General features: G+C 36.8%; 1 protein-coding gene across 1 annotated transcript; it reads left to right on the plus strand.

Annotated features, from left to right (window-relative positions):
* The first annotated feature begins 13,593 nt into the window (after positions 1–13,593).
* On the plus strand, positions 13,594–17,219 carry mrps16 (mitochondrial ribosomal protein S16). Its single transcript, XM_080890729.1, has 4 exons — positions 13,594–13,752; positions 13,935–13,965; positions 15,948–16,214; positions 16,663–17,219. Exons 2-4 carry the CDS (start codon positions 13,953–13,955, stop codon positions 16,794–16,796), a joined length of 414 nt encoding a protein of 137 aa, XP_080746855.1. The 5' UTR covers positions 13,594–13,752; positions 13,935–13,952; the 3' UTR covers positions 16,797–17,219.
* The last annotated feature ends 6,751 nt before the right edge of the window (positions 17,220–23,970 follow it).

The following is a 23,970-nucleotide window of genomic DNA, read 5'->3' on the forward strand; positions in this document are numbered from 1 at the left end:
AGTTAAGGACTGAAGGTGTGTTTTCTGAATGGACAAAGTGCGCTACAGCTCAGCGAGGTTTTGAGTGTGAGATGCTTTTGGCTTGTTAACCTTTCAATTAAGTAAATGTGCGCAACATGAACATCTAAAACGCTCCTATATAGCCTTTGTGGTAATTACAACATTTGGATCGACCCGCTATTGACGACAACAGGTTGACTTGACCCGCTGGAGTACGCACAAGCGTAATTGCTCAAAAGGTAATTGTTTAAAAAATAATGCGCTATGACTATTAAAGTGGAATAGAAAGAGCACATATGGCAGGAAAGAAGAGGTGCATGTGTCAACTCTGTGGGCCCACCGTGCATATAAAATTGTGTGACAATTGCCGTGGAAAACACTCCTGGTGGAAGGCAATTTCACAAATAATTTTAGCAACAATTAGGGAGTGTGGAGGGGTGAAATGGCGATTTCACATGCAGATGTGCCGGTGGGAAGGGATCTGGTATCCTGCCGAATAGCTATGACCCTCACTCTCCCGCTTTGGTTTGCTTCACATGGGACAGAAAAGCACAAAGAGACCGCCTCACCCTCCTGGGAAGCTGCAAAGAGCACTGGATTAAGTCAAGCATCAATCATGTGAAATCCAAACAACAGCACATTTCTGTTACGGAAAGCGTGCTCTTTCACAAACATTTCCACCTCTCAGTTTCTCTCTCCGAAGCCACAACAGGTAGGCTTCACTGTGTTTCTGAAATCACACAGACACGCAAATAAAGCTAATAATCCCGCATTCCAAATATCATTGGTTCACCACCACCAAGTCTAGCCTCTGTTATGATAATTATTACAAGCCTGATAATAATTTGCTATGCAACTGTTTATAATTACACCCAAAAGAAAAGCTGTAGCAGAGTGCAGAAAAATTTACATTATCATGCATTTATGTGTGATGATGATCAGGGTTTAATATATATATATATATATATATATATATATATATATATATATATATATATATATATATATATATATATATATATATATATATATATATATATATATTTAACTACACAGGTGTTTTTTCCCCTCCGGGTTATATCCTCACATTTTTTTAATGTCACAATTTGCAGACTCACAGTAACAATTTTCACCCAGTTAAAAGTTACACTGCCTTATGCATTGATAGCTTGCCAGGTTTATTTGTGCAAAAGGAACACAACAAGCTTGCAAAATAACACACAACTTAAGAGGTGAATAAAAAAGCGAAAGAAGCAGGTTTAATTCTGTATTGCACAAGGAGAGCTGTGAATCATATGAACAGAATCAGAGGTGTTGAAGAAAGATGCTGATGTATATTTATTTATTATATATACACATATATATACATATATATGTTTATGGCAGCTTTGATTTAATTTGACCTCTGGTGATACAGAAACTCTGTCACACTGTGGTAAAGATTTTGAGTATTTTTAATAGTGATTTTCATATTAGTTTAAAATTATTATCAGCTGCCATAAATATGGCGGTAGCATGTCCACTAGTGGGCGACTGCCGCTTCACTACTTCTAACAAATGATTTATGAGCAAAAAAGGGACAAAAGCAATTTTCTGAGAGCGTCATGTTGCTCCAAACAACAATTTTGTAGCCCTAATGCATGCATGCATTATGCATTAAGTGGAGTCTGACTCATGCTTGTCCTTGTCACACCCTAAACTTCATTTAGCCTGGTTGTTTCTGCAGGGTTTAGCACAGCTCATATAAGTAACTCTGTCACTTCAGTTTCCTTTTAGCGGCAGCAGACAGAAAAACACTTCCTCTCTCTCACGATATCGTCTCCAATCTTATCTTGATCGGGACCACTCTTCAAACACTTTCCTACATAGCCTCTCATTATTTGTGTTATGGCAATTACCAAAGTTTCTTTTTTGCTTGTAGGTGAAGACTCCCCCACCCTCCTATCTACACGTATTCTCTCAATACACGGCATTTAGGTTTCACATTGAGGCACACAAAAGAGAAAACACCTTTGATGAGAGGCATCGCCAATTTAGGCTTTATCTGCTCCTGAGCTGAACAAAGTCGATATAAACATTATTGTTATTTAGATTTTAACAGTTCTTTTATCTTCCATTAGGTGAGTGTGGTGAACACAGCAAACGGTGTGCTGAATATATTTAGATTTAGATTATTTTTTTTTTTCAATATCTGCTGCTCATTCTTTTTTTTCTTTCTTTCTTTTTTTTTTAAATCATGTCTGTTTATAAGGAACAAAAGAAACTCAAGACTCAAAATTTGGAAACTAAATAAGTAACGGTTCATAGATTTAGATCTTACACACAAAACATAACAAAGTTTTAGAAAAGTAATCTGAACTTTTAATAAAAATATATATAAAGTAAAATAAATAAAATATCAGCCACCTATTTAAAAAAAAACATTTGTTGCCATTCATAAATATAAAATCTGGGTTATTATCTCACAATTTCTACTTAGCAATATACTATTTCACAATATTTTCTCAGTACTGAATGATTGTTTTCAGAAGTCTGGTAAATTGATAATAATAACCCGAACCTTTGATGCCTCACAAAAAAATGTTTTAAGTGGCGTAAACAAGCTTCCATACATTCTGTTCTTCTTTTTTTTGAATAACCTTACATCTGCACAAATACTCAGTACATGAACTCACTTTGTTAAATAAACTGCAACCCATAACATACAAAAAGGAAGTTGTTCATTGCATGAATATTGAATATTTTTACTACCACCATGTCTCCAATTCATGGTTTACTTCCACTGCGAGGCTCAAGGCTCTGGGGGTGGGGGGGTGGGGTCTTAATGAAACAGCGTGCTGCTTTGAGAGAGCTACACTTCCACTACTGCCTTGTTAACTTGAAACATTTTCACAGCAGAGTTATCCAAATGTGTAATCACTTCCTTATGGGAATTATTTTATCAGGATAGAGAGAGTATAAAATGCCTTCTAAGGAGGAGACTGGTGAAAAGCTTACGATGTGTTGTAACTGTAATTAAAGAAAGCTGATGTGAGATATTCATCTCATTATGTGTGGCACGGGGGAGGAGCTGTGAACAGGCATGTAGGGTCTGACAAGGTGACATTTGGTTAATAAGGAGAGCAAGGAGGCAGCGATTCTTTAAACTCATTCAGAACAAATTAGCCAACATGTGAACTCAGTCTCATCCTGGCTCGATACAAACCGTGCATAGTGTGTATAAAAAATAAAGAGACATGGTGAAACAGTGAAAGGTAAAAAGTAAGCCAGTGAGTTTGGAAAAACAAATTTGGAAAAGAAAAACAGAAATAAATGTACAATCATGAAATAGCTATAGTGTGCAGAAGCCTTTTGTCTTTTGGAAATAGTCTTTTAAAGAAAAATTAACTCCCATCTTTGGAGGTTAAGAAGATTTTAGTGATAAGAACAAGGGGAAAAAAATCTGTTAAAGCTGAAAAATTTTGCTTCACTTCTCTACAAAATCACTCTTTAGTTGATCTGTCTCTTATCTGGTCCAATAAACAGCCTCCTTTTGGGGCAAGACAAAAAAAAGTTGCTATGTGCTGCTTTAGAGCAAAAAGATATCAAACAACATCCTTTCCCTTCCTTGTTCCTCTCCATGCACTCACTCCGCGCTCACACACAATGTGTGGCAGGCTCAGAGGAAAAACAACATGTGTTACGTTGACATCTAAGTCTGGCGCCTGAATTATGAGTCATGGAGAAATCTATAACTCAACTGATGATCAAACACGGCTAAAGGCCACTTAGAGGGGGCAAGTCTCTGTGGATTTACAGAGATCAGAGGACTTGGCAAGTGAGAAACAAAAGACGGTCCACCCTTGGTAAAAATAAGGCAACGCAATCAGATTTGACCAAGTTTTGAAGAACTGAAAGTGCGTGTTGCCGTCTTGTTGCAGCAGAATCAGCTGACTGATTGCTTCTGCGGAAATTAGTGGGGTTTGCAGGTGACATCACACAAACGGGCGGTCTCAGCTGGATGGGTGCAGGTGGGTGCAAGGGTAGAAGCAGCAGGCTGGGGTTTGATCTGTGGCAGAGTGGGTGACATCCTGTCACTGCTCATTATAGTGTGAATTCTGTTTATCTTCTGTAACACCTTCACTTGGCACCAACAGCAAATCTAGTGATGTGACACAGTAGATAGAGGTCTGGAATAGAGAGAAAGGAGTCCAAAACTAGTCTGATGGGTGGAGATAGTGCACAAAGACACACAATATAAAGTGATGAAATAAGAGGAATCTCACAACCAGGAAGCAACTGGAGACAAATAAGCATAAAATACAAGGCACATGATGAAGCTCTGATGATGACTGTTGTCTCCTCAAAGCCTCAGAAAGTTCAACAGTGCTCCTTTATCCCTCTTAGACAATATGTTAGGAGACCTGTTGTCTTCATATCCCGAGGCTCTTATCGCCCCACAGCAGAGCCCACCTGCCCTCTTCTGTTTAACGCAACAGACAACCAATAAAGGAGTCCTCTCTGTTTTACTGTCAAACGAAATCACACTTCCATTTCGAATACACCCGTTTCTTTAACATCTGTTTATGTAAGGATGTTGCGAGAGTTTAATGCGATGCCTGCTACTCTGAGTTTTGCATAAACAAGGTACCATGTCATAGCCAACCGCTGATCTCATGTCTTTGATCATTTGCCTCAGACCTGCACAAACGCATTGAGATAATGCAACATTTTAAATGGTGTATAACTTGTCATGGCCGCCTACGATGTCCCTAAGATAAGGCTGCTCTTGGTTTAGTGTCAGTATCCTCGGAGAAGGGCATTTTTACAGTTGCACACTGAAAAATCTCTGCGTTGCTACTGGGTGTTCAATAAACAGGTTACACAAACACCTAAATGTGGAAGATCACAGACGAACAGATTTCCCTGAAGCATGCGTGAACATGTCTGCTACTAAATCAGTCAACTGGCATTTTGGAAGAATTTGTCCTTGATGATATTCGTCACTTGCCTCAAAATCCCTTCAAAGGTTTGACTAGAACACATCCAGAGGGGCTTTTCTATTGATTAGAAAGTTGTTTATTGATCTAATTAAACTAAAATTCACTTTTTCGAGCTGAAACTAAATTAATTTGTGATCTGTCCAGCACATTAAATGTAAGGGAAATCTCATAAGAACTACTGTTTGATCGATCCCAACAGGCGGATGATTAAAAATGTAAAAACAAGAAATGCAGACACTAAAAAGGTGCTACAGCTCTCTTTTCATGTTGTAATAACAACACTGGACAGGAAAAGTACTCTTAAACCTTCAGTGAGTTTGCTGTAAAGGAATACTGTGGGTTGCTGGCATCATTTCATTACAGTGGCCAGTGTTACAATCCATTTTACACGACCAGAAATGCTCTGTGTGTGTTGTACTTCTGTGTGTGTGAGTGAGTGTGTGTGTGTGTGGCATGTGATAGGACCAAAAAGCTTGGGTATCACGCTCTGATGTGCATGCCAAATCCACTTGTCCTCTCACACAACCTACCAGTGTGGCTCTGCCGTTTCAGCTCTGCCAACCGAGGTCCGGGGAGAGCAGCAGCACAGGAAGCAGGTCATGACCTGTTATAGCAGAAATCACAATGTGATGTGCTGACTGAATATGTAACATTATCTTCAATCAGCCGTATCCATTTCCAGTGGCTGTTTTATAATGTAAATATAACCGTTGATTAAGTCGTCTTTTTGTATCTTAATAAGCTAAAGCATATCCATTAAAGTAAATGTTCACAGTTTTTACCCTGTTGCCATTGTGCATGCACAATAGGACTCTACAAAAGACAAGTAGCAAAAAATATGTGTGTCTTTCCAAGATATGACCACAGAAATAAAAAAAGGAAGTAAAAATGTTAATTAAAGAAGTACTCTCAGCGATTTAGGGATGTATGCTCCAGATGTGCTTGCTGGATCAGGTCTGTGCTGCAGAATTATTCACTTTCTTTACTGAAATAAAACCATATAATGTAAATGTAAAGATTCTTAACAGATAAAAACTGTTAGGAAAATATATTATGTGATATCAAATTAGTTTGTAGTCATCACTCTTTAATAAATAAAATGTTTTAGTATTATAGCAATTTAAGATGAAGCTAATTATAAATATATAATGCATATCGAGTGTTTAGTCTGTAACAATCCCTCATATGCAGTATATATACATAATCTGATTCTCTACTGCAACTATATTTTTCATAGTAGGTAAAACAAACAATATCCTATGTGCTACTTTTCTACAATCAGCGTTTACTCTGACAGAGCCACTTGGTCTAAATATGATGTTAAGGCCATCAAAAAGCAATTTTCTCACTGGAAACTGAAATTTTTTTTTGTCTATTCATATTTCTTCTACATGGCCACAAGGCCAAAGTTTATTTTTATTTTGCACAAGACTGCCTATGAGAAATAAGCTTTGAGAAATTGTCTTGGTGAAAGCGGATGTTTACAATGAGCTGATCATGCAGGCATACACTGGATAGTACATGATTATCCTGCGATTTTTCTGTTTGTGAAATGTCTTCAATTCTGTTAAAATAATAATAAATAAATAGGAAATAAAAATGTGTCTCGAAGTCTCAGTCTGTAGCTTATTGATCGAAACTGGTGTTATCAGTGCCCAAATGAGTTAACATATCACCTTATTTTACATGATTTCTTTTTTAGTTCCATCTACCCACTTTCTTTCCACATTATCCAATTAAGGGTCACAGAGGGGATGGAACCTATAGCTACTATAGGGCGAGAGGCGGGGTACATGCTGTACAGGTCACCAGTCAGTCGGTTAGGGAGACAAAATCTTTTACCCTGACTGCATGTTTTTGCAGTCAGGGAAGTGAGAGACAACCCAGTGAGACCACGGGGAAAACATGAAATTTTTTTTAGAAGTTTTTAGACTTTAAATAAGAGAAATAATGCTACATGTCCCTTTTGATTTCAGTTAAAGTGGTATTAAAGTGGTAATAATTCTACTCACACTGTATCAGTTAAACATTAATTCACCTCTAAAGAAAATTACATAAACATGCAATATGTTAACTGAACTCTGAATCAGCGTTAGTGTCTTCTTATTGCACATTATTTATTTTTTAAAATTACATTTATAAGTATAGTGTCCCGCTGCCATTTTAGGTTGTAACAAGCAACTAGTTAACTTCACAAATTCAGTAGTATAATTACTGACTTTTTAAAAAAAACCTTTTACCTTGTGCTAAACCTCTATACTGAATAAATTAATGTTAGCTTGAATTTCCAACCAAAGTTTTCTCTCCATCTGTACGTCTATGTGAACATAGACTACACACAACTCACTGCACTCATAGTGTCACAGGCTTGTCACAGGTTTGTTGCAGATTTACATAAACGTAAATATAAATGAAACACAACCTGAACAACTGCACCAAGAACTCTCAGTCTGACAAAATACACATCATATTTCAACTTATGTTCATATAGTTTTCTCCTAAAAACTTCAAATCTCACTGACACATCCACCAAGCTTGTTGCAATAGTAACAGACAACTGAACAAAACAGCAAACAACCAGTTGTTGGCTATCATCCCCTTCCTCTTGTTTTCTGCGACCAACTTGTAACAGTCTCCTGAGCTTGATTGGGGATTTAGGGTCGAATCTTAGTGTCTGTTTGCTTAGCTATTTGCCTATGCAGAGAAGTGGATTGCGTAAATTCATTCTAAACGAGCAATGAACAACAACCAATGACAGAGATGCACTTGTGTGACCCAGCACAAAGCGCTGACACTGCTGATATTACACGTAGATGGAATGATGATTGGTTGGTCCCCACAAAGAGTAGGTAGCAATAAAAACTAAGATAAAAGTGACAGACAAAAAGCACCAAAAATGCCTGCAACAGCAAACCAAACAGAATAGCCCGTGTTTGACAACACACACATCCAACATGCACAGGTGGGTCTACAACGCTCTGCGTAGCACCTACAGACAAGTACTACACCATCAGGTGCTTGACTCTCCACATATAAACTCTTTAATTTCAGGATCTTGAAAAGAAAGCGATTGGACTTCTTTAAGTTTCTTGGAAATGTTTCACCTCTCCCCTGAGAAGCATCTTTAGCATTAAAACTGAAAAAGGAAGGAAAAACTCCCTTTTAACAGGAAGAAACCTCCGGCAGAACCCAGAACTAAAAAACAAACTGCAGGACAGAGAGCTGGAGTTTAATAACTGCTAATGATTAAATACAGTAGTGGTGTTTAAACACAGAGAGCAAAAAGAGACGATTGCAGAAGAAAAAGTACATCATGGGAAGTTCCCTGCAGCCTAGGCCTATTGGAGTGTAACTAAGGGATGATTCAGGGTCACTTGATCCAGCCCAAACTATAAGCTTTATCAAAAAGGAAAGATTTAAGCCTAATCTTAAAAGTAAAGAGAGTCTGTCTCCCAAATTCAAACTGGGAACTGGTTCCATAGAAGAGAGGCCTTATAGCTGAAAGCTCTGCCTCCCATTCTACTTTAGAAACCCTATAAACCACAAATAAGCCAGCAGTCTATGGCATTTTATGGCATGGATGTCAGATGGAAACCCATCATAAAGCATAAGAAAGTTATGCAGTGAAAACATATGTTAAAATAACAATAAAAAAAAAATCATCCAAAACAGGAAAGAGCCAGAATCTCAAAACGCTCTGGCTAGTACAATTTCTAACATTTACATAACTTAATCTACATAATAGTTTTAAAATGTTGGGCTTGTGTTGGGCCAAATCAAAATGATTGCAATAAAGTCCAAGTCAAAATATGTTTTACACTCTTCTTTGCTTTGCATAAAAAGGAAGCCAGGGCATCATTTTGGAGCGAATGTAATTGTATTAGAAAACATTTAGTGAGAACATTAATGAACGATAAACCCTAGAATTAGGGGTACACCCTATTTTTCACAAGAAACAAGTTGTGCTTTACTTGGAACATTCAACACTTTATTGACTTAGGCAGACAAACACATTCCCCTCAATTTCAAAGAACACAGAACATCTTTTCTTTAATCTGTGGCTGTGACAGTTGACAAATATTAGAAAAAAGAAACAGAAAATGAAAAGGTCTCTTTGTTAGTGAAGATATAAGCAATGCGTCCTTTTTGCATGCAATCACAATTAGTCTCAGCACAACCATCTGAAAGATCCTTCCAGAAAAAAGAGATCACTTGACCCCCCATGTGTGACCAAATCATGTCTTTCCATTAGGTGCTCTCTGCAACCATAGCATCTATCTCCGCTCAAGAAGGACACAGATGCTTAAAAAAGCAGAGGAAATCACAAAGAGCTGACAGTCTAGAAGTCACACGGTGCTTGTGATTCAAAAGGTCCATTATTCTGACTAACCACACTGATGAATCTTATGAATATGAACGTAAAACTGCCGAGTTTAAAATATTATTCTTAACTTAAGTTACATGCACATTTGCTTTAATGCTCATTAGGGTCAGCATAACATGCACACTATTAATTTGCTTTAACACGAGAAGCTGCTGCATCTGTCTCCTTCAAAATACCTCCACCTCAAGATAATACTCCATACTTTAAATTACGACCTATGTCAAACACCAGCTAGAGAACAAAGAGGGAACTAAGTTTCTTTGAATGTCCCTCCAGCACATTAGTAGTCTTAAAAAGAAACCTGACACAAAGTCAGGAAAATAAAGGACCTATGAGGTATCCTAGACGGTAAGATTAGGTCATGCTTACTGATTAAAACACGTCTATCCAGCTATATTTTGTTCTAAAAATATTTTTTCTTCCTATTAACATGCAATATTTGTTTACGTTAGGGATGTGAAGAAAATATGATGAAAATGTTTGTTACAGCTGTTGACTTTACTTCTCAACATTGTTTAACAGGCAAGAAATGAAAAATTGACATCTGCAGTGTCTTTTCACCTCTTATTCTAACATAAAGATCTCTCCTGGCTTATCTTGTCATGCGGTTCATGACCGGTTCTGGACTGGCTCTGTGAGTTTTCTTATGCAAACCCAAATGACATTTAACTGAATAGGGGAGTAAAACTGAAGAACCCCAAGATCAATCAAGATTTACACACCTCTGTTGCTTGTGAAGCTCGCACACAAGAATTTCCCTCGCGTGTACTGTACCAGTGTACCTGCACAGGTGATGTGACAATAAAAGTGATTTGATTTGATTTGAGATTTATTCTTCTCCTTTTATGCACATTTTCAATTTCACATTTTCAGGTTTAACAAAATATACAGGGAAAAAAACACTGCAGTGCTTTGACTATAAATATAGAAAAGACGGCCATCTTTCTAAGATGTATAACATGTCATTGATTGTATCTGACAGTTTCAAGGAGGGACCTGATTGCAACAGAAGGTAGTCTTAGTGTCTTTCAGCAAATAAGTCTACCTTTAAGCAGTTCTGGATTCAGTTGAATACTTAAACAGATTTTGGGAGTACTTGCTTGCAAAGATGTACATGGGAATTCTGATATTTGTCCCTTAAAGTGAAGTCTAAAGCCATTTGTCTTCAGTAGTACACACCCTAACCATCCATATCACATATGGAATGCAACTACTGATACTTAGTTGACTCATTTTACATTCTCACTGGTATATAAGCCTAGGCTTATCTTACTGTTGTGTACACTAGAGAATGTAAAAACAAGGTGTTGCTATAGCAATGATGTCATGATATGACTTTTTCATATCACTAAATCAAACAACCTTAATATTGAAATGATAACATCACACAGTTGCTCCATCATGTGAATCTCCCATTCTGCCACATCCCATAGGTGCTCTATTAGATTGAGATCTGGTGACTGTGGAGGCCATTTGAGTGCAGTAAACTCAATGTCATGTTCAAGAAAACTCACCAGCCATCACTGAATAATTTCTCTTTTTAAGGACAATTCTCTGTAAACCCTAAAGATGGTTTGTGTGGGAAAATCCCAGCAGATCAGTAATTTATGGAATACTCAGACCAGCCCATCTGGCATTAAAAAATGCCATCATGTTCAAAGTCACTTAAATCACCTTTCTTCTAACTCAATTTGAATTTCAGCAGGTTTTTCTGTCATGTGATTGGCTATTTGCATTAACAAGCAATTGAACAAGTGGTGGGTGAATGTCTATCCGGTCCAGTACTGGAAATTTGTCTTTGAGTGTGAGACATTTAGTGAATAAAGTTGAAATGTAAAAATCACCTAGTACTGTAGTGTTTCAAATAGTCAAAAACATTCTAGTCTGAGGTTATAAATTAAGATTGATTTTTCAAATTTTTCTAGTCATGTAAACAATTATGCCAAAAGATGTATCCTGTTATATTGCATAGAGAGGAAAGCATGCTTTTTTTTTGCAACTCTAATGTAAATATTGCCTATATATTGCACTTAAAGGCAGGCGCTTTTGTAAAGGACACAACGTGAAAGCTAAGTTTTGAGTACACTAGTAGGGTCTTCCCCATAATCAAATTAAATCCAGACATGTATGGCTTAAACAACTGGAGCAGCCTCTTTCATTTAAAGCAGACTCCTCTTGCTTTCTTCTTAGAAAAATATCTGGTCATCTGAGCGTCTCTAACTGAACTGTCACAGATGATTAGAGGACGAACAACTTGTCTTGGTATCCCAAAGAGCATGGGGTCCTCACGAGAGAGTGAGCCACAACTAGAATCAATGTCACCGTTCAGATAATCATGCATTGCCGATTCACCATGTAAGATGCATTTTGTTTGCTGCCTAACTGTGTAAAGCCTCTATTCATATTCAGATTCTTACACAGAAGGAAAAAAACATGGTCACTCAGTAATGATCCAAATTCCAATGATGTGTGTTGACAAGAAAGGGTTTTAAGTGTTGAAATTATTTCTGTGACAAACCAAAATGACAAAATTTTCAAATCTTTTTAAACTAATATGCTTGAAATCTTGTTATTCTGTCAAATTAAAGAATTAGGGGTTATGATAATTATAAATTAAGTCAGTTATATACGTTTTCAACACAGTATACCATTAAATGCTTTTCATTTTTGGAACTCTGGAGAGCATTGTCTTTATTTACTTGTAAAATATTTTGCAGCATACACAGATGTAATGCTTCATGGATGAATGATTCCTAGTTTTGATTCATTCTTGTACAAGTGATTTTTTGAGAGCAAAATGTGGCATATAAACAATTAAAAAAACAAGCAAATGAAAAACATATTCTTGAGTAACATCTCTTTTAACCGATTGCGGGCTCTGAGTGATCCAGCAATAGTTGGACATTTGCAGAATTACAAACAAGGGCCCATCTCTTTTTGTGTGTCTTTGGTGACCTCTCCTCACATGTGTGTCACACACACTCACAGAAAAACAAGGCTTACACAACAGGAGTGTGAAATCACCATGTTCCGAGACCAGCAGTGGCGGGGGAGCAGTTGGGCGATGAGTAGCCAGAAAACTTGGGACACGTCAGGCAAAGCAATGACCCCCCCCCCCACCAAATTCATGATCACTCTCAGGAACTCTGCCAAACTCATTTGAAACTCAAAGTGCTGCTCATGCAAGATGTGTTAAGTGGAAATTACAGGCAGGATGAGAAGAATTACATGACTCGCAATGATGTTGCACCCAGAGAGTGTTACTTTGAGTGATAGATGATAATATTTACCAACTCATAATCATAAATGAAATGGCTGGTATTGTCAATATTCATTCAGGTTCAATTGGGTATTCATTTAGGTGTATTCACAGTTGATGTAGGCCTATTCATCCCCTGAATAGAATGAATATAATTAATACAGAGCACGAAGCTCTAAAATCTGTGTTTTATTTATTGATAAAATCAGCAAAAGCACTGAGAATTTGAGTACTCTCCCTGAGTACAATTTTGTGGTCATTTTTTGGTTCCATTGAATTACACTTTACATTTGTAGTCCCTGTAATTTAGAATCAGAATCATAATATCTTTATTGTAGAAATTATGTGCCAGTGCTGCGGCATTGAAAAAAAAATATAGACAAAAATGAATATAACTATAAGGAAGAGAAAAAAGGACATATAAAAAGGGTAAAAAAAAATATACATAAAATAATGAACACACTACCATCTATTGCAATTAACGAGCAAGGTGGTATTTAATATCCTGATGGCTGTGAGAGTAATATTGTACTGTTTGAAAGTTGTAAGATGCAAAATGGACAATGTTTAGAAAATAATTGTTAAAAAATAAATATATATTGGCTTGAATAAGCAATGTGATGTATGTATGTATGATGTTTTATGTCTGATGTCTACTTTTACTGTCATAAGGATTATTACGACTTCTGCCTCTCCCTGAAGTGCCTCGGTCCTAAATGACCTGCATTATAAACATTCGTGGATGTGTAATTACTTACATTGCCGTTCTAGAGGCACTTCACAGGCTGTCTTTTCTCCAGAATGACTCAGGAAATACTGCAGTTTGATACATGAACTCCCCTACTAACTTTAGTTTTCTTGCACAGATTAATAGCTGGTGCGGGCCTTCTGTAGACGGTGGTTCAGCGGACAGCAATGCCACTCCGCCATCTAGCGTCCCGGGGATGAAATTACGCAGCCGTACGTAACTTCCTTTTAAAACATGGCGGCGCCCTAAAGGAAAGTCACACTGTCTCTCCGGGGGAAAACATACGCTTCTTATCGTTTAATACATCATCTGTGCAAGGAGTTAAAAAGCGGCGGCATCTGAAAAGATTTGTCTTTACGTCCTACACGCGTCCTCTGAGGTAAGTTTTGCTTATTTTTATTTTTCAAACCCATCGCTCTTAAAACGGGAGAGCCTGTGCAAAGTCAGGTTTTCTTCGGATGTGGTTTAATTATATTTTTCAGGATTATTAACAGTCATGTGTTATTTATAAAATATAGCTATTTACACTTTGTTTTAAATGTGACTCTTTGCCTATTGCAGGATATTTCCGCAGACACCATGGTACATTTATGTGAGTATCCAAGTCTTAACAGGCTTCCCCCCCAATTGTTGTGGTCAGTATGAACTCGACCCTATAATTCTCACCATCATACCTTTTTTTTTTCTTTTTTAGGTATACGGCTTATTAATGCAAATCTCTAATGTGCCAATCACATGGCAGAAACTCTATCCATGTGGGCATATACCCATATGGAAAAGATATATATAAATCTTATAAAGTTTGTATCTGTCTTGTGTGAAACTTGTATGAAAAGCATACAAGAGTGAAAACACACATAAGATCCCTTGAAAAATTATATAAATGAAACTTGTATGTTTTGAATATGTACTAAAACAATATATGAAAGTAATGAGAAAGTGGCCACTTTCATGAGTAAATCATATAAGCCTTATATGATTCACTATATGAAGCAGGCCCTATCTTATGCGAGTCTTTTATAAGTTTTTACTGTTTATTTTCCATATGGGTAGACCTGTTCAAACCGAGCATCAGAATGTGGAAGAATGTGGCATAGGTGTTGGTGCCAGATGGGCTGGTCTGAATATTTTGGGGGGGAGAACATGTAGGAGAACGTGTGTAATGTAAAACACGTTGAACCTTGAAGCAGATGGGCCAGAGCAGCAGCAGATCACACTGATTCCCATTTACTCTTAGCTAAGAACAGGAATCTGAAGCTACACTTCACATGGACTCACCAAAATTGGAAAATAGAAGATCTGGGCTCAGAATTTGTTGTAAACAACATGCAAACATGGATCCATCCTGCCTTGTACCAATGGCTGTTGGTGATGGTGGAATTGTATGGGAGACATTTTCTCAGCTCATTTTCAGGCCCCTTTGTACTAATTGAGCATAATTTAAATGCCAGTGTACCTGAACATTGTTGTTGATCGTGTCCATCCCTTTAAGACCACAGTGTACCCATCTTCTGATTGCTCAGACTCACTTTGGGGCAAAGCTCAGATCCTCTCAAACTAGTTTCTTGAGCATGACAATGAGTTCATTGTTTGGTAAATTTGCGCAATTTGCGTCATAGATTACACTTTTATCAGCTGCAAAAAAGATAAAAAGTAACGAAAGAAAAGTTACACAAAGTCTTAGAAAACTATACAAACTACAACTGCAAAACTGAGTAGTGCAATTAGTGTAACACAATTGCTTAAGTTCAAAATTATTTTGACAGCATACCAGTATGTGTCTTTTTTTTTTTTTTTGTAAATATCACGCTTATTGTCAGAGTATATGAGAACATTACACTTTTTAGTTGGCAGCATGCTGTCATGGTGGTTAGCACTGTTGTCTCACAGCAAGAATATCCTAAGTTTCTGTGTCCACGTGTTTGAGTGGGTTCTCTCTGGGTATGCCGACTTCCTCCCACAGTCCAAAGACATGCACTTAGTGGGGTTGATTAAATGCAAGTAAAGTCATGCAAAGGTTATTAATATGAATTATGCTAAGAAACAAAAATCATGGTTTACTGTTCAATTCTTCTTCTTTTTCCTTCAAACAATTAGAAATTATTAGAAACAATTAGAATGATTAAAATTTATGTAAAATGCATAAAGAACTAAATCCTTTCACATGAGAAGCAATACTGGGCTATATTTGCCTCTAAAACAGGTTAATCTTAGTTAGAACATTTAATATAAGTAGAGTTTATGTGCAGGGCAGAAGCAGGGATTGTTTCACGAAAAAGGGGAAAAGCAACGGATTCAACAAAACCTGAATACATAACAAAAATAAAATGCAAGAGAACTTTTCAAATTTGGTCTTCCCATTGCTTCATATTGTTTAAGAAAGTAATTTTGTTTAAAGCAGCAAAGATGTTGACAACAGTGGGTGCTAAGTAAGATTTTAATGTGTTTCTGTATTTGGTAGTTGAATGCCTATAATAGTATAACATATACTTACATATATGGGTATGTAACAATTAAAGAAAGTCATGTTTTCCTGTCTTTGACAATGCTTTTGATGCTTATTTTCTTCTTTAGCATCACTCCTACTAAAGAAGTACCACGGAGGTCACGTTGTGATTCGATTCGCTCTTGCGGGCCACAAACAGGCTAACAGACCATTTTATCGCATTGTGGCAGCTTACAACAAAAGGGCAAGAGATGGTAAATATATTGAGCAGCTGGGTTCCTACGACCCGCTTCCGAACATCTACAACGAGAAACTTGTCAGTTTCAATTTCGACCGAATCAAGTATTGGATTGGATGTGGAGCACACCCTACAAAGCCGGTTGCCAAACTCCTGGGTGTGTATTTGCTGCATAAACGTGTTCTTTTGAAGTCTTCATCATTGGGAAATTTTATTGTCATTCTGTTCCTGAGAACTGGTTTACGCCTGATTTTTTTTTTTGTAGGCATCTACACCTATTAGACAATATTTATTTAGCATTTTATTACTTTTTCTTCACCAGGTTTTGTAATCTTTAATTGCTTTGCACACACTCTAAATTACGACTTTTGCACTGTGATGTGTTTGCTGTGCCCTCAGATGACATTAGCATCAATAGATTGTAAATTCCTACTGAAAACACAAAGTGAAAATTGTCAGTATTTAGATAATACTATCTCTTTTTTATTATCCTTTTTTTAGTCATTATCCTTAAGTTAAAGAAGATGTTAGGATATTTACCTGTCTCCTCTGTATTGTTTGAAATACTTATTGTGAATGTTGTCGTCTTCACCTATCTTTTGTAGGGTTGGCCGGATTTTTCCCTCTTCACCCCATGACAATAACAGAGGCAGAGCGCCGAGGAGCCCAAATGGAGACAGAAACAGAAACAGAGGAATCTCCGAAAGAGGGACAGAAGCAGGCTGATGTTGAGAGTTAAAGCTGTGGACTTTGCGTGACCATCCAGTTGCCACAATTATTTTGAAAAATAACTCACTAATTTGACTTGCTGTGTGAACTGTTCATGAAAACTCAAAATATGTCATATTGTAGTTTTGGCTCTGTCAGTAGCTTCTTCATGTGATTCATTTTTGATCAGATGCTTCATAAAATTGCATCTTTTTCTTTAATACAGTTATATAATTTTAGACAGCAGCAGTTTGCATATGGTGTTTTATGAGACCTAATTAAAGTATTTCAATATAACTGCGTCTGTTTGGGGTTTAGTTGCAGATTGTATTTATTATCCTGTGTCTTAACGAAGGCCTTTATTGCTTATTCACGCTAACAAAGCATTTTTAATGAATATCAGTTTGTTTTGTTTACTTTGAAATGGATTCATAAATATTGAAATCATTCCATCCTTCTTTGGTCAGTGTTCATTCTTCTTTTCTCATCCTTTGTGTATTTGAATCTGCACACAATCAGTTGTATCAAATAGAAAGTAATAAAAGAAAAAAAAAAGGGTGCGTTTGTTAGTATGATTGCTGCCGGAGTTTAATTGATAATTCTCCACCCCTGTGTTTGCTGACTGTGTCATGACACTTTATGGCTTGGGACACATGTCACGTAAAGCCAGGCTCTGTTTTTGGAACCACTTTGCAGCAGTCCTTTTTCTGTTTTAAATTAAACAGCATAGCAACAGTTTCTCATTCAATATTTACAGATCGAATTCAGATATCAATGGATTTATACGTGCAACACTGACTTGTATTATTACTTGCAGAGCACAGCAAAGCTCACGTTCATCATCTTTTGCGACATAAACACTCCAATTTGTAGATATAGTCACTATTCTTTGTTTTTAAAAAAAACCAAAGGACCGCCATTAATGATGTAACCGGACCAAAGTTCATAATAAGCAGTGACTTTTTTTTTTTTTAAACAGCTGCTTATTCTGTGTGTCGCATGCTAAGACTTTAATGTTTTTTTTTTTTATCTTGGATTGGTCAATACTGCACCACTATGGCATGCGTCAGTCAGGCAGTGATAAGAATACTGATGTGAGTTAGTACCCACTTGACAACGCCCAGGTGACCATTTGAAAATACAGCATAAACAATTCCACAACTGAAGTATTGCGGCTTTTGATATTGCTTGACTTCCTTCAGGACTGTGGAATAAAAGTGACTTGGTTGAGCCGCAGGGCAACCCGTGTAACTTTGAATTATTGTTCTTAATTAAAACAGTTGAAACAAAAAGTGCAGTCTTCCATGACATATCAAACAAAAATGTTTCTTGTTGAGTAGTGTTTCAGAAATTATTTTCTAAAAGCAAACAGAGGTGTGGACTAAATGTCTTATGACGTTAAACTCAGAAACTATTGTGTTTAATCTCATCGCAGCTTTTTTATTCTTGCTGCTATTGAGATCCATTTTTAATCATGTGGGATCATGTTTACCTTTCTATTTTTAAAAAGGCTTTATTCCGTCATTTAAACATCTTATCTATAAGTCTCATTTATAACATTTCTAAAGAGTAAAGAGTTAGTCATGCTCACCATCATGTGTTGAGTGTCAAAAGAGAATTAAAGTAACTGTTAAAAACAAGGAATATAAAAGACTAGTTGCCAAATGCATTAAAAAAACGCTAATTTTAATAGCTGTTCTAATACAACAGTGCATTTCTCTTAATAATCACTTCATAACTTAAATTTACATGATGTAAGTACCATTAGTTGATTTCCTGTAAAATCCTTAAGAAAGTTAAAAAAAAGTCACATGATGGATAAACAGCGGGAATATAAACTTGCTATTCTAGAAGACACTAAACATACAGACGTCTAAAGCTTTTAGTGATCGGTGAGTCTATAAAGGTGCTAAATAAATGTGAACACATACAGTATATGCACTGATATAGTGTTACGTAAATAACACATAACTTGAAACAAGTGGGTTTTTAAAGCAAATTTAAAAGAATTTATCTTGTTAAATATTTTTCTGTCCTTTGACAGTACATAGGAACATTCATTTGAAAACAATAAGTGTATAATTAGTGACACTAAACAGTGGTTAGCAGTGTAGCATTGGCTACATCCAATACTGGTTTAAAAAGAAAGAAAGAAAAGAAAATCACATCTATCCAAACCCAGCCTCACCCACCTACACCTTGTTGATCTCACTTGAGTCAGTTTTCTGGACTTTCGAAAGTATCATATACAGGGTGTGAGTTCCAAGGAACTTCATAAATGATTGCAATGCCATACCACAGTACATAAAAAAGTTTGCTTAGGGAGGGGACAATCAGTAACCGCCTAAGCTGACCAGTTGATCACTGATGAGACATACAGTGGATCCGATACTAACAGGTAAGTGTTTATAGGGCTTGCAAGTGCTGACAGGAGCATAGCTATAAAATAACAGACAATTTAGACAGGATATTGTAAGCAGTATACTGCCAGTCTGAAAATTACACAGCATGTAACAACAGTCTGCCTACATGTATTTATGGAGTAAAAGACATTATAGAGCTTGAAATATTTCATATTTTCATGTTTGGAATTATCATCTGAATGCACAGGAAAATGACAAGGTGGACTCAGCTGCAATTCTATGGCCGGAGGAGGGATTTCACCTTTCTTATAGTACTTATTTTGGTTGTCATAGTGCTCATTGCATTATGTGTGTTTTTTGCACAAAACAAAGGTAAGTGTGAGGTTTTTTTTAAAAAGATCTATCTATCTATCTATCTATCTATCTATCTATCTATCTATCTATCTATCTATCTATCTATCTATCTATCTATCTATCTATATATATATATATATATATATATATATATGTATATATATATGTATATATATATATATATATACTTGTTAGGCATGCTCATGGGAAATACATCTTTGCCACTGAAATGTTGTGACAATTAATTTTAGTAGTGGTAGTTCTTTGGGAATAACTGTAAATATAATTTAAAACACCAGCAAATAGAATGACTGCTTCTTGGTGTGAGCATATATTTTACTCCTTTCACAGCGGTTAAAGCTAATATGAGATAAATGGATTTCTTATTTTTAAAGAAAGAAATACAGCCAAAATATAATTTCTGTGTTTTTTGTGTTTTTCTTTTAATTTCAAGTCATTTGAATGAATATTTTATTAAATACATCTGATGAAGCTATTATTCAAAAAAATCTGTGCCACACTTGCAGATTTACAGATGCATAACTGTAAATCAATCAGACTGGAATGTATGGTTTCATGGGTTAAACTTAAATTTCATATAATAAAGAAAAAGTAGCAAGTGAAACAGACCAGAGAGTGATTGGCATATTCAGTTAAATACTGAAGAAAATGTCTGATAAGAATATAAGCATTTTATGGACATTATGTACCAGAGAAAAGTAATTTCTGCACAAATCAGTGTTGGAAGAATAGTTATTCATTTGCAGAGGTGTGGACTCGAGTCACATGACTTGGACTCGAGTCAGACTCGAGTCATTAATTTTATGACTTTAGACTTGACTTGAAAAAATGTTCTAAGACTTGTGACTTGACTTGGACTTTTACACCAATGACTTGGGACTTGAATTGGACTTGAACCGGTTTACTTGAAAAGACTTGATATTTCACCCCAAATATAAAATTTAACACGCATATTATATAGAGATTGAAAATGTGACGTCATTCACGGGTAGAACCGCAAAGGATTCTGGGAACTCGTGGCAAGAAGTACTAGCGCACGCAGGCTTTCAATTAAAATCAGTTACACAGAGATAAAAAGAAACACAAAAATGTCAAGAAGCTGTTGTATTATTAACTGCAATAGCCGGTCGCATGACAGCCACGGGAAGCCGACGGGTAAAGAGATCGGTTGTTATCGGATTACGACGTTTAAGAGAAATTGTTCGAGCCATGTTTCCGAAGTGACAAACAGGCGACGGATGGCCTGGATTGCAGCCATTCAAAGATCAAATATAACGTCCCAGAACACTCCAGCTCATAGGTTAGTCTGCTCCAAGCATTTCCACAAAGGTCAGTCTGCTGTTGTAGTTAATACGTCATTTTCATAACATAATTGGTGATATAGGTTACAAGCAAGTCTGGCGCTGAACAGAAATTGTCGTGCTATGCTCCTTTGTTTATTGTGCATAAATAGTGAATTGTCCTGACACAATATTGCGTTTCGCCTCTGTTATTATGGTACATTGACAAAAACATATACTTTTATTCACAGGATAAAACAGGTTTTTTGTATCACTAATTGCCCAGTACGATTACAGCATACAGTATTATTGTCACTGCTACATTTCTGTGATGCGTACCAGAAATTATTTCCACTACTAATTAATTACCGTTGAGCTCAAAGGTCCTATTAATAAACGGTTAAGGAATGTGTATTTATGACGACGATTTGTGAGACTGGTAAACTTATGATACGTACGATGGTCTTTCGTTCTACACGGTGCGTTTCAAGGTCCTGTACCCATCCGGCGGTAAACTGTACCTGGGCTTGTTGCAGAGACCGGAAGTTACTAAACTTCATGAGTGTATGCACTCACTCCAAGAACCGTATGCTTATAAATATGCATATAAATATGCTACGATGAGATAGCTGACTTCATCTAACTAGCAAATGTTTTCCAGGCTACGTTGGTGATGCAGTTTTTTTTTAATGTGTATGATATTTTTGTCATGCGATTTTAAAGCCGGTCCTACAACCGCATCCAAGAATAACATGCAGCTTATCTCAGAACTGTCGGTGAAAATTATTCTTGGAGCTAGGTTTAATTGAGCTGCATTCTAAAGAGGTGCAATTTCACAATTTGTGTATATTTTCTAAGTTCACTATTTTGTCATGTGTTGAGAAAAACACAGATTTAAAAATTACATGGTCTAATATTTACATTTAGCATAACTGCAACATGCTTTTTTTCGTTTTTTTTAATGACTCGAAAGGACTTGAAATTCAAAATTTCAGACTTGTGACTTGACTCGGACTTTTACACCAGTGACTTGAGACTCGACTCTGACTTGCCTGACATTACTTGAGACTTGACTTGAGACTTGAGGATAAAGACTTGAGACTTACTTGAGACTTGCAAAACAATGACTTGGTCCCACCTCTGTTCATTTGTACCACAATAAACAGTTGTAATCATGATGGAAAAAACAAATTAAATCATGGAATTCACCAAATGGTTGAACTTCCTTCAAGAAAATTTCAAGCTACTTATTAATAGACCTGCAGAACGTTGGAGTGTATTTCTGTACACATAATTCTTAATATAATGCTTTACCTGCTTTGCACTGTTTTGCGTGAATGGCCTTAAGTCGTTCTACATTACGGCTGACTCAGCCATTGTAAACAGCGGTTTTCCACTGTTTGCGTCTCTTCTGTAGTAGGTTTACTTTATTTTTTATGTTGCTGCATTGCTAGCTGATGATCAGTTGATGGGCAACTACTGTGAGGTTACATATAATTGAGTGTAGCCATGAATTTGCCCCTATTTAAAAATTGTCTAATGGTGGAATGACCTTATCCATCCACTTAACAAAATGAAAGATTGCAATGGGGGAAGCAATTTCAGTGGTCATAGGACAAGAAGCAGGATAGGTTATAGTCTATTGCAGGGTTCACATGTATGAAAAAACAATATCTATATTCTTTAGAATTCTAAATGGTATGTGTTCAAGAATCACATTTTTAACCTCAGAATCTGAAAAGTGCTTCAGAAGTTGTTTCAAATTCACACATTCAGAAACCAATGGTAAAGAAAACAGTTGATATGTCTGATGTGACTCTACCATCAGAACTAACTCGAATTTGAACTTTATGGCTACATTGTTGGGCAGAGGATTAAATTGTCAAGTAAACAATCAAAGGACAACTTTCTCACAGTTTGAACAATGGCTGTCTCAGTTGTCATAAATCTTGACATGAATTTCCAAATGTGATGGGATTTGTTTTAAAGTGCATTGACAAATAGTTTTTTAAACACTGTCTCCTTCAACAGGATATCAAAATAAAGAAGATCAAGAAAACAAAACATTGCCACATCCACAAATTCTGGACAACTATAAGGGGAAGAGTCTCTTAAATATTAAGTTTGCAAGGAATAAAAGCATTGTTTCAGAAATTCAACTTAATAGCATAAATGTGAATCAACAAAAATCAAGCTCACTCTCTTCAGTAAGATTCACATTGGAAACCGCTAGTTTTGCTCAAACATCCCCTGAACAAAGTACTCAAACAGCTGTAACAGGCACTAGTACAACAGAGAACAAAGCAACACCTCTTGAGACTTCAGCGACAATCGGATCCGCACACCCTGAATCATCAACAACTTCTATTACAACAATGGCCCAAACAGGGACAACACAGTCTACAGAGTCTGTCCCACCAGTCACCACCAATGAAATTACTCTAACTACAAACATGGACCATTCCACAACAACTTCAGAGACTTCCTCCGGTTCGCCTTCCACAGTCACTTCAGAAACCACTAGTTTTACTCCAACATCCCCAGAACAAAGTACTCAAACAGCTGTAACAGGCACTAGTGCAACAGAGAACAAAGCAACAACTCTTGAGACTTCTGAGACAATGACATCCGCACACCCTCAATCACCAACAACTTCTATTACAGCAATGGCACAAACAGGAACAACACAGTCTACAGAGTCTGTCCCACCAGTCACCAACAATGAAATTACTCTAACTACCAACATGGACCATTCCACAACAACTTCAGAGACTTCCTCCAGTTCGCCTTCCACAGTCACTTCAGAAAGCACTAGTTTTACTCCAACATCCCCAGAACAAAGTACTCAAACAGCTGTAACAGGCACTAGTACAACAAAGAACAAAGCAACAACTCTTGAGACTTCTGAGACAATGACATCCGCACACCCTGAATCACCAACAACTTCTATTACAACAATGGCCCAAACAGGAACAACACAGTCTACAGTGTCTGTCCCACCATTCACCACCAATGAAATTACTCTAACTACCAACATGGACCATTCCACAACAACTTCAGAGACTTCCTCCAGTTCGCCTTCCACAGTCACTTCAGAAAGCACTAGTTTTACTCCAACATCCCCAGAACAAAGTACTCAAACAGCTGTAACAGGCACTAGTACAACAGAGAACAAAGCAACAACTCT

Source organism: Rhamphochromis sp. 'chilingali' (assembly GCF_963969265.1).
Source record: "Rhamphochromis sp. 'chilingali' genome assembly, chromosome: 9".
In the NCBI taxonomy this organism is placed as follows: Eukaryota; Metazoa; Chordata; class Actinopteri; order Cichliformes; family Cichlidae; genus Rhamphochromis; species Rhamphochromis sp. 'chilingali'.